The sequence below is a fragment of the Lithobates pipiens genome, unplaced genomic scaffold (genome assembly GCF_037356315.1).
Source record: "Lithobates pipiens isolate NorthernLeopardFrog02 unplaced genomic scaffold, aLitPip1_a1.2 Scaffold_8, whole genome shotgun sequence".
Lineage (NCBI taxonomy): Eukaryota > Metazoa > Chordata > Amphibia > Anura > Ranidae > Lithobates > Lithobates pipiens.
Genome location: NW_027507903.1, coordinates 481,602,870 through 481,620,389, shown reverse-complemented (window position 1 = coordinate 481,620,389; position 17,520 = coordinate 481,602,870). Strand labels below are relative to the sequence as shown.

The 17,520-nt window shown below is 42.1% G+C and overlaps 1 protein-coding gene across 1 annotated transcript in view; it reads left to right on the top strand.

Moving 5' to 3' along the window:
• The window catches only part of CECR2 (CECR2 histone acetyl-lysine reader), a 78,703-nt gene that overhangs the window by 45,434 nt on the left and 15,749 nt on the right, over positions 1–17,520 (top strand). The window contains exons 11-16 of the mRNA XM_077468869.1: positions 875–918; positions 1,238–1,329; positions 2,653–2,779; positions 6,067–6,428; positions 7,799–9,305; positions 13,338–14,526. Of these exons, the coding sequence (XP_077324995.1) occupies positions 875–918; positions 1,238–1,329; positions 2,653–2,779; positions 6,067–6,428; positions 7,799–9,305; positions 13,338–14,526 (3,321 nt within the window). The remainder of the gene's footprint in view (positions 1–874; positions 919–1,237; positions 1,330–2,652; positions 2,780–6,066; positions 6,429–7,798; positions 9,306–13,337; positions 14,527–17,520) is intronic.

Below are 17,520 nucleotides of genomic sequence, written 5' to 3'. Positions count from 1 at the left end.
GGTAGCAAGGGACCTAGAGAACAGAAGGTCTTGGGAGAAGCAGAAAGGATGGTTTGGGTCATACTTTGAGAAGGGGTTGATGCGGCAGAGTTGTAGGTGTAGCATTTATTTTTATGCATCCTGAGTAAAAGTAAGGCTGCTTTCATCCAAGCCTAATCAGTCAGGAGATTCTTGCTTTGATGGTGCTCCTTTTTTTTTTTTTTTTTTAAGTTGAACTCTGCAAACATTTTTAGAAATGCGACCACTCATTCAAGCCTTTTGCGTATCCATTAAGGCATGGCTGTATTGCACCAAGGCACACTATTGCTGTTGTGGGAGAGCCAAATCCTGACCCTCTGGACATGCAGACCAAAGTAACTAAACTCTGCCAATTCCAGCTCTCAGATTTGTAGAAACTGGCTGTAGCGATCTATGTAGAACTCCTAGTTGGGGTAAACTTTGTGGAAACTGTTTTTGTTTTTTCCATGCAGTGGATAGAGCAGTCACTCAGATTGAAAGCTGCTGTAAAGCTTTCAAAATTGCCAATTCTGTGGGCAGCATCATTATAAATAAGGGAATTAAAGATCTTTTGGCAGGGCTGAGATGTCATCAGTTCATTCATCTTGGCAGATGCCAAAACTGTACCCTGGACTGCGTGTATGCTGTTCGGTGTACAGTGTGAAGACATAGGTAAGGTAATAATCTAGAAGAGCCTTGGTATATAGTATGTCTCTTCTGTATTAAAAAAAACCTGCCTTTTTTCTTAAGTTCTACTTTAATAGTCAAAAAATTGTGTTTTACAAATGGTTGCCAAAGTTCTTTTTAGGATTGACAGGTTTGCTCTAATGTTTTCTGCACTGTTCACATTTTCTCCATATTTCTTTTCTCTTCTCAGACTGAGCTTTGAACTTGATGATCATTATACAGCCATGTACAAAGGTGAGGGGTGCCACTTGTTTCCTTGTCGCTGATCCTAAAATTTAAAGGTGAAACCCACCTTTTGCAACAGAGTAATGAATATTGCAAAAAACTAAAACATGCATTTATTTTTTATTGGCGCTTGCAAAGCATTGCAACTGGCATCAGCGGATGGCAAGTGCAATTCTCTGACTCCTATGGACTATTCCTCTGTAATATCAGCGGACTGTAAAGCGGACTGTAAAGCCACCCATAAACTGTTTTTTTCTTTTCTACAACCATTATTGCTTGTGAAAAGATCTAATTCTGAGACATTCTGATCTTTTTTTGTTTTTGACAGTTTTGGATGCTGTAAAGGCACATAAGGATTCCTGGCCTTTCCTGGAGCCGGTGGATGAGTCTTATGCTCCCAATTATTATGATATTATTACGGTAAGCTCATAGCAGTGCCATAACCAGATTGTAAAAGCATATATAAGGTCGCAGGCAAGCCAGGGGGGTGGCCAACTATTCTGAATTTGGAAAATGTATTTAAAAAAAAAAAAGGTGTTTCTCCCTATCACACAGAACTAGAGAGTCTTGTTTAAAACCATAAGTAATTTATGCTGAGCAGATAGGTAAGGATTTCATGTGATTTCTGGATCACCAACCTAGACCAAAGGGAAGAGTTTCCTGCTGATTGATGTGGTGTTTGGGAATTTCTTTATACATTCTAGACAAATATATAATTGAAGAACATACTGTATATATGATCTGTTTTTACCTGTGTTTCTGTCCATCAAGTACTGAGATTTACACAGCTCCGTCATAGAGCACAGCCCTGTCTGGCAAAGCAATAGATCTTTTTCTTTGCCAGTGACACAGGTCTTGTGCCTTTCCCAATCTGTGATTTGGACAGTAAAATAAGAAACTGATTATGATCTTTGTAACTTTGATTTCCCCTTCTATCAGCGTGTCTTTTAGCATTGCAGCACTAATTGAGGGTGTAGAGTTGACAGTACTATATACAGTAACCGAGAATGTGGTGTCAGTCTACTGGGTATTCAGCGTGGCAGGTGTAGCTGGATCACAAGAATGGCTTAACAGAATTAAATGTGTTTTTAAGTAAAGAAACCCTGTCGCCAGCTGGCTTAAAAAAAAAAAAAAAAAAAAAAAAAAAAAAGGTAAAGCACAGAAAAATTAAGTATTTTAAATGCTTTGTGATCTCCTTTAGAAAAGCGCCCTTCCTACTTTATCCCATCATAATCCTCTCCTGTTGTGAGAATGTCCAATTACACTTTGTATGCCGGCTTTGCTCCTCTGCCCCTTCCTTCATCTCCCTAAATAACAATTTTTATGAAGCTGTTGGGCAAGGGCTGAAGGGTGTAATACTATAGATGTCACTGGATTGACAGCTCTGAGGTTGCTGACCTCACATCCAAGATGGTGGCACAAAACAATCTCAAGGCTTTTGGATGTTTGCACAAGGAACACTTTAATCGGTAAATAGCATGCATTAAATACACACACACAGACCTTTGGAAGATTTTTTATTTTTTTTGTTGTTGTTGAAATAGTCTGGTGACAGGGTCTCTTTAAAAATATGTTGCGTTTTTTTTTTTTTTTTTTTTTTTTTTTTTTCTGCTTGGTTCTATTGTGCACTATAACTCAACCAAGTAGAGCTTGCATGCCTTCTGTACTGTAATCAAGGCCTTGGGCCAATTATTAACCTTTCCAATCTTGGCCCTAACTGCGTCCCCTCTCTCTCTCTCCTAGTGTCCGATGGACCTGTCCAGAGTGGAGCAGAGGTTATCCTCTGGATACTATCTTACAAAGGATCAGTTTGTCAGCGACATGAAAATCATGTTTAGAAACTGCGTCAAGTACAACGGGTTGGATAGTGGTAAGTCGAAGGCAAAAACACTGCTTTAAAAACGGCGCCTAAAAATATTGCTGAAGTTCATTGTTTTTTGAGGGAGGTATTGTACAAATATTACATAGTCATGATCAACTTTCATCATTCTCACTTTTCATATTGCTGTTGTCACCAAAGTACCATGACCATAGACCTTCCTAGCAATGTAGTAGCCGGACAAAAAAGTATCTGTTCATTATGCTGCACAAGTGATTTAAACCACACTCCTACACTACGGATATGGGATAAGGTATATAAGTAAATAAATGGGAACTACAATTCACCTCCTTTATAGCACTAAAGGATAACGAATATTTCTTATTGGGGTGTAAGGAGATAGGAGGTAATTGGGTGAAGACGGAAGCACAGTTAAAAGATGTAATTACGACAAGAGGTTTAGCACCCCTCCATGAAATAAAGAATAAAACGGATATGATGGTGATTGATGAATGGAGGTACACCCAGCTTTCCCACTTCGTAAGAAAATTACCACAGCCGATTCGAACAGGTGGGGAATTAACCCCCCTGGAACAACTATGTATAGCGAAGAACCCTAAGGGAATCGTCTCAAGGTGGTATAAGTTATTGTTGGCGGAGGGGGGATTGGGTGTCCCACCATTCATTAAAAGATGGGAAAGGGAACTGGGCACACATAAAGATGATAATGTAACGTTGGGGAAAAATATTTAAATTGGTCCATGGGTCGGCTGTAGACTCTAAGACGGCAGAAATGTGTTATAAATGTCTGGCAAGGTGGTATTACACCCCTGACCGCAAGCGTAAATTCCATCCAGACTGTACAGGGGAGTGCTGACAAGGTTGCAAAGAAGCGGGAACCATGGACCACTTGTGGTGGGGATGTCCATACATCAAAAAGTACTGGAATACAATTTTATCTCATATCAAAGAGATAACCAAAATTGAGGTAGTCGCAGATCTGTGGGTGGTATTATTTCACGGTATACAGGGCACGGTTAAGTAGTACAAGTCATCGTCAGTTCCGCATCTATTAAATGCCGGAAAAATTAATCTCTAAAAACTGGCAGGAGAAAGAAGCACCTGCAATGTGGGAATGAGTGAATGCTGTCGAGGAAACTTACAGGATGGAGTGTCTAGGTAATAATCTGAAGGAGAAGAGTAATAAATATATCACTCAGAAATGGAAGAGCTGGCAAGGATTTAAAATGAAATGGTACATATCTGAAAGGCTAAGGGTATAAATCCCATATTGACTTGGCTATAGTCTAGATCAAAAAAATGTAGGGCTGAAACAACTAATCGATTGATCGACAACTAATCGATTATGAAATTAATCGATTACTATTTTCATAATCGATTAATCGGCCTGTAACATAATGGGGTTAAAAACTAAAATGAGCCCTTTATAGTACAAAAATATAATCACTACTGTAAATATTACTTTCACTGCTCTACAGCAAAAATTTAACCCCTTCTAGTAGTGATTATCTGCTTTTTTTGTACTATAAAGGGCTAATTCTAGTCTTTTTAACCCCATTATGTTACTAAACGTCTTAGGCCTGGTTCACATCTATGAGTTTATTGGTGCCTTTTTCAGAAACGCACTACAGTTAATTTACATGGTTTTCTATGGGACACGTTCACATCTGAAAGGGTCAGGGACTTTTACCGCGAAGCGGTGCTTTTTTGGTTCAATGTACTTCAATGGAGAAGCTGCAGAAAAGTATGTAATGCATTTTTGCAGCAATTTGTGTTTTTTAATCTGCCCAAAAAAATTTAAAAAACGCAAATAAAAGTAAAATCACGTGCGCAAAAATCAAAACGCACTGCAGAACAGATCAAAAGCAAAAACTGCATAGGTGTGTACCGAGCCTTATGCTGGCCTCACCGATAAATTTTCAGGTGAGAATATTCAGATGAAAAATCTTTGTACATTTGCTGAATGAAAGATTTTTGTTTGAAATTTTCAGTTCATTTCTGAACAAAAACCACATACATTGTCTGAAAATTCCTTTGACCAATAAGTTTTTTATTTCCAAATTTTCCCGTCACTGTGGTTGAAAATGAACGTCAATTTGACCCACTTTTTTTTTATAAGCTTATTAACCGATTAATCAAAACAATAATCGGCCAACTAATCGATTATGAAAATAATCGTTAGTTGCAGCCCTAAAAAAAATGTTTTTTGTTTTTTTTTTGCAGGGGTGATCTGCAGGGTCAGCGAGGGGAGGGAGTGGGGGTGGGTAGAAGGGGGGGGGGGGGGGGACACGGTCTCATTAGGGAAAGAAGAAATGAATGTAAATGAAATAAATACATAAAAAGCAAGTGAATTATAACAATATAGGATGCAGTATGGAAAACATATGTAAGAATATGCAGTAGTAAGTTAAAAAAAATAAAAAAAAATTTGCAACAATGATGTGAAGAAGGATGAGAGGGATTCTGAGCGGTAAGCTGATTTGAGTCCTGTGGTAACAATGGAATTCACTGACGTGGTAAAAAAAATAAAATAAAAATAAATAAATAAAAAAAACACGCTCCTTACGTTATCGCACTAAAGTTTTAATTTCTTATGTTCAGATACATACAAATGGCACTGGTATGCAGTCATGATTCCTGAAGATGTAACTATCCTGTGTGCTTGGGAATTAACAACCGTATTTTTACACCGTATTTTTTGGGCTATAAGGCACAAGGTCAATGATCGACTGCTAACGGGTTTATTTTCATACATAGAGCGCACCGGGTTATAAGGCGCATTAAATGACTTAACATTTTTTGGCAGCAGATATAGAAAATGAATGCACACGCTTTAATGTTGAAGCACAGATCGTATTACTCCGCGAGGCTCCTGCGCACAGAGCTGTACGTATTACTCCGCCAGGCTCCTGACTATTATGGCCGTAATGCATCAAGAAGTGCAGCTTCGTAGCTTAACAAGGCTGTGCTAAAACATTTTGACAGATTTTGAGCGCCGTGTACCGCAAAATCAGATCTAGGTCAGAAAGCACAACCAGAATTAATTCATACATTAGGTGCACCATATTTTAAGGCACACTGTCGATTTTTGAGAAAATTAAAGGATTTTAAGTGCGCCTTATGGTCTGAAAAATACTGTGTGTGTGTGTGTGTGTTACATTTTTTTTTTTTTTTCTCATAAATATTCTACTTTTAGAATTCTGCAGTTAAAATGTAAATTCTTTGTCACCATATACATGCCATCAATCTTCTGTAGGTGGGAGGAAGCATTTTTAAACTTAAATTTGACTGAATCTGAACTTTGTGGCATATTACAGAGTACACACAGATGGCTGAGAACTTGGAGCAATGTTTTAGAAAGGCGTTACTCAAACACCTTCCAGAAGATGAAGGCGATTCTGATGGCGATAGCTGGATTCGAATCGATAACAGGGAGAAGCCCTACAAGAGGCGGAGCCAGGCAAGGCGCTCAAAGGCTGGGGGTTGGAGAAAGTCAAAGCTGGAAAGCGGCCGGAAGAGGCAAAGCTCAGAGAGCAGCTTGGTGCATCAGTCCTCACCCAGCGAGGATGGAGAGGACCATTTTCCACCATCCACCAATAAATCTGCAAAAGGTCAATCGTACCCTCGCCCCCTGCATTATGGAGGAGCGCAGAGGTCACCTTTCTACCCAGTGGACATGGTAAGTGCTGGAAATTTTAGATTTCAATATTAATGTTTTAATTTCTCTGTACAGTTTTATCGAAACAGCAGACTGTACAATTTGATTGTAACATTTGGCTAGCTTAAAAGCAGTCTTAAGCTTTTTTTTTTTTTTTTTTTTTTAACTTTGCTGACTGCCTGTATGCCTTGATCTGCTGCTACCGTAGCATGCCTTGCAAATGCCAGAACACAATTTTGTTAATCATTGCTCTCAAATAGTGGTCTGAGTGTCTAGTCTGTTAAGCCAGCCTAGGAGATAGGGAAAAAAAAAAAGATGTGTTGAATTAAGCTGTCCTCGTTGTTTAAACGGATCTTCCAAGCTGCTGTGCCAGTGATGGCACTGTACCCCACCACTTGTACTCTAGAGCAGGCTGTCTGAAAGTGAGAAATTCGTGCCACCAGTGGAAAGGGAGGGCTTTCTCTGACCAGGGGTGCTTTCTTGACCATTAATGGAAGGGATGCATTTTTATTGACGCTTATCTGGGAGCACTTTGTTGGCTGCCAATATAGAGGAGAGTATCTACTGATTGCCAATATAAAGAGGGCCTTGAGGAGGTTGTTCTCACCCCCCAGGTTGCCTTCCAGGGCAGCATCTGAGAGGGTCATCTTCAGTTATCTCTGAGGGCCCCCCCACCCCGGTCCTAATCGGCCTGAGGTTTTGCTACCCATTGGGAAAGTAAGCAACCGACCGTCCCACCACCTTTGGATACTTCCCTGCAGTCCCCCTGCTGTGGTGCAGCAGCCAACAGGCTTGCCTGTGGTACATCGGCAAACCAGCCTGTCTCTGGGCACCATCTAATCCCCTTTCTCTCCCCTGCCTGGGGGGTCAGAGGGGTGTAGCAAGATGGCATTGTGTGAGCCCGGGACGCCAAACGTGTCTTTTTCTGGTGGGCAGAACTTCCGGCGAGGCATTCGTGTTCCTGTGACACAGTTCCACCCGACGCCATCTTTTTAGTAGGTCCCTGGATGCACAGGGGGACAATAAACCCAGAGCACAGCGATATCCCATGATACCTTTGGCGGTTGGGGGGAAGGTTGCTTACTTCCCAATAAGGAGCGTAGGCTCAGGCTGAAGAGGACCCTGGGGGGGGGGGGGTCCCTGGAAGCCCTGGCCCTCTCAGAGGTAACCGAAGACGTCCCTCTCAGATGCTGCCCTGGAAGATTTCCTGGAAAAGGAGTTACCAGGTACCTAACTCTTGGGTGGGTTTTGTTTTCTGCGGGGGGGTTTGGTCTGCGTGCCATAAAAAGTTTTCAAAATACTGTATTGTGTGATTCTGCTGTGTCTTGGAAGGTTTAGCTGTTGAATGTGAAATGTACATTCATTTTATTTATTTTTTCTTCTCTTTTCAGCCTATTGGAGGGTCTCCTGAAATGTCAGACAACAAACGACTGGACTTTAGACCCTCTCAGGAGCCACACGATTCTTCAAGACCTTCATTCCCAGTGAGGACACCTGATCATGTTGATAAACCCCTTCCAGCCCCATATTCTTCTGGTTATAAATCACAGATGGGGCCGCTTGTACCAGATCGAAAAGCACCTCCATCTGCCGATTCTTACCAAATGTATAGACGTGGACCTCCTATGTGGGATGAAAACAGACAGCCAAGCCACCCTGCTGGTGCTGGGCAACAGCACTTCCCCCAGCCAGCAGGAGCACACTTCATACGACCTCCGAGGTTCAACTTAAATGGTCGGTACTTGTTCAGTGGCTTTGGGAATTCTATGATGGACAGTCCAGAAATGGTTGAGATGCAAAGACTGACATCTTTTGTTTGTCCTCCTGAGTCAAGCTATTCATCACAATCGATACCCCCATCTTACCCATCCCAGCCTGCATCAACACCATACCCATCTCAGTCTGGAACTACATCCAACCAAAACCAGCCAGCATCGTCAACATATCCATCTACCTCATTCTCAACTCGGTCAACACCCCCACCACAGCCATTCCCGGCTCAGTCCACACCATATCCTACCAAACCAACACATGCAACATTTCCAGCAAAATCTACATCTTCATCATATCCATCTTATTCGACATCTACTCCATATCTAAATCAATCAGCACCCTCGTTGCACCCCACCCAGCCATCGTCTGGTGCAAATCCTTCACAACAAGCACCCAATACTTGCACAAACCAGCCATCCCCTAGCCCCCACTCATGCCAACCAGATCCCTTTCAGTCAAGTCAACCAACCTCTAACCCACATTCAACCCGAGCAGGACCTTCACCAAGCATTTCAGAACCAGAATCCCCACAACAGCTTTCCCAGCTAGCATCTGCCCCATGCCCAACGCAACCGGCATCTACGCCCCACCCAGCCCAACAAATATCTCCACCACACCCATTCGAGCCTACATCTGTCCCATGCCCCAACTTGCCAAACACAAATAACTGCCCAACCCAAATAGTACCTCCCTCACAGCCATCTCAATTAATGTGTACCCCATACCCAACCCAACCAACACCCCCACCAGATCCATCCCAGCCTTCTGCTATGTCTAGCCCTACTCAACCATTGTGTAAACCCTGCTCAGCCCAATTGGCACCTGAGCCGTCCCAGCCACAGTCTACCCCATACACATCACAGCAAATTCCTACACCGTACTCACCCACGCTATCTCCTAGTCTCTCTCCATCCCAGTCAGCAACCTCATCTCTGCCAGCTCAGGCTCAGTTAAACCTTTGCCCATCTTCACCACCATCTAACCCCCACCCAACCACACCACCTCTTACACCATACCCATCTCAGGAAGGACTTACTCCTTACCAGCCAAGTGAAAAACTAGGCTTAAATAATAAACCAGACGTGAGCTCTGTACCTTCTGACCAGGATTTGTTGCACGAGAAAGGTAAAGTAATATGTAAACACCATTTCATGCTTTCCAAATGTATGTTTAGATTGTGGAAATATAAATCAAGTCTACATAGTTATATTCTCAGTCACTGTTCATTTTTGTGAGGCCTTTGCTCATTTCAGTATAGCTTTACCTAAAGTGTGTGTGTGTGTATATGTATGTGTGTGTGTATATATGTGTATGTATATGTGTATCTACAGTGGTGTGAAAAAGTGTTTGCCCCCTTCCTCATTTCCTGTTCCTTTGCATGTTTGTCACACTTAAGTGTTTCGGAACATCAAACCAATTTAAACAATAGTCAAGGACAACACAAGTAAACACAAAATGCAATTTGTAAATGAAGGTGTTTATTATTAAAGGTGAAAAAAAATCCAAACCATCATGGCCCTGTGTGAAAAAGTGATTGCCCCCTAAACCTAATAACTGGTTGGGCCACCCTTAGCAGCAACAACTGCAACCAAGCGTTTGCGATAACGTGCAATGAGGCTTTTACAGCGTCCTGGAGGAATTTTGGCCCACTCATCTTTGCAGAATTGTCCTAATTCAGTTACATTAGAGGGTTTTCGAGCATGAATGGCCTTTTTAAGGTCATACCACAACATCTCAATAGGATTCAGGTCAGGACTTTTGCTAGGCCACTCCAAAGTCTTCATTTTGTTTTTCTTCAGCCATTCGGTGGTGGACTTGCTGGTGTGTTTAGGATCATTGTCCTGCTGCAGAACCCAAGTTCGTTTCAGCTTGAGTACACGAACAGATGGTCGGACATTCTCCTTCAGGATCTCTTGGTAGACAGCAGAATTCATAGTTCCTTTTATCACGGCAAGTCTTCCAGGTCCTGAAGCAGCAAAACAGCCCCAGACCATCACACTACCACCACCATATTTTACTGTTGGTATAATGTTCTTTTTATGAAATGCAGTGTTCCTTCTACGCCAGATATACTTGGACACACACCTTCCAAAGAGTTCCACTTTTGTCTCATCGGTCCACAGAATGTTGCCCCAAAAGTCTTGGGGATCATCAAGATGTGTTGTGGAGAAATTGAGACGAGCTTTGATGTTCTTTTTGCTCAGCAGTGGTTTTCTCCTTGGAACTCTGCCATGCAGGCCATTTTTGCCCAGTCTTTTCCTGATGGTGGAGGCATGAACGCTGACCTTAACTGAGGCAAGTGAGGCCTGCAGTTCCTTGGACGTTGTTGTGGGGTCTTTTGTGACCTCTTGGATGAGTCGTCGCTGCGTTCTTGGGGTAATTTTGGGCGGCCGGCCACTCCTGGGAAGGTTCACCACTGTTCCATGTCTTCGCCATTTGTGGATAATGGCTCTCACTATGGTTCGCTGGATTCCCAAAGCTTTGGAAATGGCTTTATAACCCTTTCCAGACTGATAGATCTCAATTGCTTTCTTTCTCAATTGTTCCTGAATTTCTTTGGTTCTCGGCATGATGTGTAGCTTTTAAGGATCTTCTGGTGGACCTTACTGTGTCAAGCAACTCCTATTTAAGTGATGCCTTGATTGTGAACAGGTGTGGCAATAATCAGGCCTGGGTGTGGCTAGAGAAATTGAACTCAGGTGTGGACAACCACAGTTATAGTATGTTTTAACAAGGGGGGCAATCACTTTTTCACACAGGGCCATGATGGTTTGGATTTTTTTTCACCTTTAATAATAAACACCTTCATTTACAAATTGCATTTTGTGTTTACTTGTGTTGTCCTTGACTATTGTTTAAATTGGTTTGATGTTCCGAAACACTTAAGTGTGACAAACATGCAAAGGAACAGGAAATGAGGAAGGGGGGCAAACACTTTTTCACACCACTGTATATCTATATCTATATCTCTATCTCTCGTTGCTCAAGGTTGTTGCTTGGGGGTGTCCCATGGTCTGATTACAAGTCTTGGGTCCTGCACTGTATAATTAAGATCATGGGAATTGTGACTTGCCTGTAAATGCCATATTTTGGAGTCCCACAGAGTGGGTAAGGTCTTGGGAGGATGCACTGAGCTGTTCCCAACAAAGCTTTTGCCAGTGTCCAATCACCTGAAGTTGGCGTCATCTTACTTGTGGTCTCATGCACACTCGCCAGCACACCACGGATCGTTGATTGCGGCCAAATCTTTATTAAAGGATGATCATATCACAGAAGATATTGTGCAACATTTCAGAGCCACACAGGATCCCTTTGTCAGGCATGTGTTCTGTGATGTGATCATTCTACAATAAAGATTTGGACATAATTGAAAGTCCCTGGTGTGCTGGCGAGTGTGTGCATTTGATCTGTGATGTCTCCAGTTGCAGCAGTCTTTTTTTCTGCAGCCCCCGTTACTCCTAAAGCCTTATCCAGGAAAGTGCGATGGGAATATTGATACTACTTTAAAACGCATTGTCTGACCGCAAGTCCAGAATTCTGTACTGTACTATCGCATTTATAAACTAGTCAAAATTCAATAATTTTTTATTTTTTTTGCCATTGGTGCTACATATGGGAGTTTTTCCTTCACTTCTGTCTCCAAAAAAAAAAAAAAGTTGGAGAGTTGTCACTTGAAAAAGATGTCTTCATCAGCAAATTTTCCCTCACATCCTGTTTCTGTAACCACTGTAAAATTATGAATTTTACAATATTTTCTGTTGCAGTGACCAATGGGGAGGGTGATCTCCCACAGCTGGGACACAGAAATGATGACCCTTTTATGCCCACAAAACGAAATTGGCTAAACCTATAATGCAACCACTTGCCGACCAACGTTGCTAGACTTCAACTGGTTATACTGTGATGATGCTTGCAGATGCAGTCGGCTCTTGTAAAAGAAATCTTGGCAACTAACTAGCCACTGGATTGCTTTTACAAGCTTTCAGCTTCTGCTGGCTAATCATAGAGACAAAGACTGGAACCACACTGTCTCTGATACACTGAACTTGACTGGAAGCGATGACCTTACTTGACCTCCAGGTTCCCAGAATGTTAACGGCGCTATTTTTAAAAATGAAAAGCATTTGATTGCACCGATCTTGGTGTGGTCAAATGCTTTTAAGGGCAGATGAGGAATCTGGGGTCTTATAGACCCCAAATCTCTCCATAAAGCGTACCTGTCAGATGCCTATTGCTGTCGCAAGGTTGATTACATTCCTTGTGACAGCAAAAAGAAAAAATCTACAGAGACACTGTAAAAATAAAAAGATAAATAATGAAACATTTTTAGCAGGCCCCGTCCTCCCATGCTTGTGCACAAAGACAAAAGCACACGTCGGTCCTCAAAAAGCGATCATCCCACACGTGAGTTATCGCTGTAAACGTCAGATCATTGATTTTGGCAAGTTTCTGTATCATTAGGGAGATTTTCTCTCATTCCACTTCTGGAGATGCCACAAGAAGAGAGAATGTAATGAAATCCCCTTTTCAGACAGTTCTCAACAGAAGGAAACAATTTTGAGTTCTGGTGACAGTGGTCAACTGCATACATAGTGTGTGTACATCTTTACCCATTGGTTGGGGCTCAGATCACAATAAAATCATGACAGAGGTTCTAGCCCTTCCCTTTGCTATCCAAAATGTAGATATTGTTTGTATCTGAACTCCAGGTTCAGTAAATGTTGTCAAAGTACAAAATGTACCTTTTTACACTCTCTCCTTGTGCAGGGTGTCTGGTCTTATCTGCCCCTTCCTGTAGATTTCTGCAGGTAGCCTGTGGTGGGTGAAGCCTGCTGGCTCCCTCCTACAGCTCTGCTCACTGCACAAGTGATGTAAAGCCCACTAATGATTTCATGGCTACTTTTACAACGTAATATTGTTTGCAAAAACATTTGGTGCACACAAATTTATATAAGTTTTGGGGGTTCAGTGTTGAGATATTGTATGGTTGATAGTTTAGGTAGAGTTAGAATTTCTCAGTATTACTGCAGATAAAATGTCTCTTGATATTTCAGTGAAGTTCTCAGAGGGGTTATTTTATTTCATAATGAAATTTGCATCTAAAATGCATCTTCATTGCAAAAATATAGAATTGTTCTCATGTACTTTGTTTTTCAGACTCGCCTCTGCCTTCACCATCATTGCCTCCTCCAACTGTGCAAGCAGAGACTCCGCTCACACCAGATGTTTCACCAACTACAAATGGAGGGCATGTGACAGTTCTGCCCACCCAGGAGAACCCTCTACCTCCAAGCAGCACATTGCCTAGTAGTGTGAAGAATGGGGAAAAGCAGTGGACTTCTGGAATAGGCAGCCAAGTTGAAAAGGACATGGATGCAAAATCTGGCTCTTATAATGGTTTTGATGATGCAGCTGTGGCACAAAAGCCAGTTGAGGTGCCTAAGCTGAAGGATTCATTGCTTGGTGCCACCAAAACAGCACTGCAGCCAGTTAAGCACCAAGACACTACACCGCACCAGCCTTCAGTAAACACTTTTGCACCAAAACACCAAAATGACACGGCTCACATCTATCCATCTGGTGGTCACAAACCTGGACCCGTTATGGACCATAGTTTTGGCTTTCAAAGGCCCCCTGGTTATCAGCCATCTCCGTTCTCGCCTAGGTTTGGAAATGTACACCAACAGCCTCACCAAGCATCATATCCTCGGTACCCCAACCAACCTGAGGCATATCCATACCACCACCCACAGCATGCCCAACAACCCTATCAGCATTACCAGCGCCCTCCCTATTCCACTCAGGAATACCAAAGTTGGCATCACTCTGCCCAGCAGGCTCCTCCGAATTCAGGAGGCTATTCTCAGTCGAGTGGTTCAGTAGGAATGCAGGACATGGGGGACATGAGGAATCTTCTAATGTCTCCTCTGCTGGAGGGAGAACCCAGGGCAGTCCCTGGTGACAGCTCAGAAGAGATTGAAGAAAAGAGTGAAGGCTCTTCGGAGAGGCCAGAGAGCCCAAAACAATTCCTGGACTTGGACAGTCACAAAAGACAAAGTGGGGGCTTTGCCTATGGCCTACAAAGCAATTGGGGCAGCTCAAACTTCCGACCGCCATCCAATATGATGACCCAATCTCATTACCTGCCCCAGCATCATTACCAACCCCATGGGTACCCCCAGCAGCCCTTGCATCCAGCTCACCGCTCTGTGCATGGACAAACCAATGGCCAGCCTAGAATGGTACCCAATTACCCACACATGGAGAACAGGGGCCATTTCCATGCCGTGATGATGGAGCAGAGAGGTAGCATGCCGCAGTTCCAGGAGATGTACCACCAACAAGGGTAAGATTAAAAGCAGAACATTGTTTTACTAGTAGGAACTACAGTATTAACATGTGTCTAGACCCAAAAACAAACTGTGTACTATCTTATAGCTTACCAGTCCTTAAATGTGGTGGCTGTGTTCGTTTTTTCTTTTTTCAAAATTCTACAGCATGTACAGGAAAATACCTGTTCATCCTGTGAGAATTCTAGAGTCTTGTAACTTCCTGGTTACTGAACTGAAATCTCAATGCTATCAGCTCTCCTAACTATCTTCTGTGCAGACTTTGAATTTGCTGTCCCTGCTGATTATTAAATTTGTTTATTTTTTTTGTCAAGTGACCGATCTGTGTTCTTGCTCTCTCTCCACCCCCCCCCCCCCCATATGAACATGGTGCTCTCCCTCACCTTCTCAGTGTTGCTAATTGGCTCATACCAGCTTATTGGAAAAGCTCTCGGGTCCGAGTGGAGGAATGGCTTGCCATCTGTAAAGACAAGCAAGAGAGGTTTGATTCCATGTGAGCAGGTTGGAGGGAGCATACATCTGGATCAGCCTCAATTTCTGCCAGCTTGGACATGGCTTTGCTGGCATTGGAAGTCCCCTCATTTAAACAACTAGCCTTGGCAGACTGTAGCCCGTCTAATCGGGTACCACATCTAAGTAGCTGTGAACCAGGTGTGAGCGCTGTGACTATATTATTGGAGTGTGAACAGAAGCCGAGTCACAGGATTGCTCAAGTTAATAGAAAATATTTTTCTGTGAGCTTTATGCACATTTTAGTTTACTCCCAGAGAATGGGTCTCTTCGCCCTTCTGTCAGTTGAGAGAAGGGACATGTCTTCTGGGACATAGGAGTTCCCTTGTGTTTAAAAGTGCCAAGGTTGCCCTAAAATATAAATAAATGTTGCCTATAGTGCGAGGAGTGAGTCCTGGAATTATTATACTCTGGATACCTATATTGTAGCCTTCTCGCTCCTCCATCTTTACTCTTTCCTCCTCCCTGCTCCTTCCCTTGATTTTGTTCTGCTTCAATGCTAAAAAAAATAAAAATTATTTAAAAAAATGATCTTTCTAAATGGAACGGGGGTAGCCTTTTGAGAACTCCCATATGGTCCATACCAAGTGGCAATTTAGATCTGCTTCGAGCTTGGTACTTAGAGTGTTCAACTGATTAATTTAATGACTATCTGAAAGCCCAATTATAGTTGATTTATCTGTACCATTTGGCTTAATGTACCGAATGTTTCTGTGCAATATATTTGAAAAACAAAAATTGGCTGGCCATTTGAATCATTGCTACAAAATTGTTCACTTATGACATGGTCCTAAAATTGCACTCCATGTAGCTAAAGAAACAAATTTTTAATGCAAATTTTTAAACAAATACAAAAGTACCTGAATCTGTCTAATTTTGGTTTCATGTATGTCATATAACACTGCGAGATTACAGGCTAGAGGAGAGAATAGAGAAATGACCTGACTGGTGATTGTCCTTCATTGCCCATTCAGCAGGATGGGAGTAGATCCTTGTCTGAGGAGTATTGCTTAGATCAGTGATGGCGAACCTTGGGACCCCAGATGTTTTGGAACTACATTTCCCATGATGCTCTTGCACTCTGCAATGTTGTTGAGCATCATGGGAAATGTAGTTCCAAAACATCTGGGGTGCCAAGGTTTGCCATCACTGGCTTAGATGAATTGGAGGATCAGGGAATTAGCTGTGTGAGACTGAGACAATAGAATGACTCCCACAACGCAAAACGATGTTGCTTGTCCTGCATTTTATGCTCCAGCTCAGTTTTCATTTAGTATGCAATGAATAATATCTCCACTGAGTGTCAGATATTTTGTACATCATAAAAGGCTTTGCCCCCTTCCCTTTGATTAATTGGAAACAAAACATGAAGAAAAATTTGAAAGTGTGCTTTAAAAAAAGGCAAATTGCATCCGTTTTTCTGGGAGGGCAGGTGAGTTTTTTTTATTTTTTATTTTTCCCCCAGTCGTAGCTGTGAGCTGGGCAAGAAGAGCCACACTTCTCACTACAGAGCCATTACACATCTCCATAGTATGCTCTTTTGTGTAGAGTAGGTAAAATCTCAAATTGCCGCAATGATTTACCAGGGCTGTGTGATCATACCAAATGTGTTTAATAAACGCATCAAAAGGAAAACTGCGCTTAAACATATCTAATATTTGTTAAACAATCCTTATTCTAGTGTGGCATCTAACGTTACCACTTTGTGTATACAGGATTCCAACATCAGTTTACATCGGCAAACAAATTTTTTTTATTTTTTTTACATTTTGTGCTTTTAAAAAAAATAAAAAATTTCCATCATGCAAGTAATTTAACCAGTAATGTTCATTAATAATACATCTTCACCGTGAAAATATAATTATGAAAAAAAATCAAACAAGTCTCTTAGTGTTCCACCGTGTGGGTTATGATTTAAAACCACTTCCATATTGCCCCAGTGTCAATCACAACATGCTCTTTATGCTCACTTTAAGTTCTGATCCGTATGTCATATAGGTCAAACTAGCTTTCCCCACCAGGGGGCAGAATTCCTCAGGTTTCTCCCGCTTGCTTTCCCAGGGATATATTGTTCCCCTTCAAGGATCTTTTTATTCAAAATGCCTCAATATGCCTGTTTGTCTTCTTACCGCTTATATTGGCGTTTTATTCACACGGCTCAAAAGTAGAGAAAAGGGGTGCTGCAGATCAGACGTACAAAATCTGCTTCTGTAACGAAGTATTGCGCTGCCTTCTTCCTCTTTGTAGAAGGTACACACTGATTGGCTTGTCCTGGAATTCTTTCTTTTCAACTAGGCCAAATGGCAGATGACTGGTGATGTCCTAACCAGGCCCATTTATGTTTGCTGATGTTGAAATCGGGTATACACATAGAGTGGTAACTTTAGGTAGTGTCGTCGCACTATAACTAAGATTGCGTATGGTGGATGTGGGAACACATGACAGTGCTGATGAGCTACTACGCTTTCTAATTACTGTAT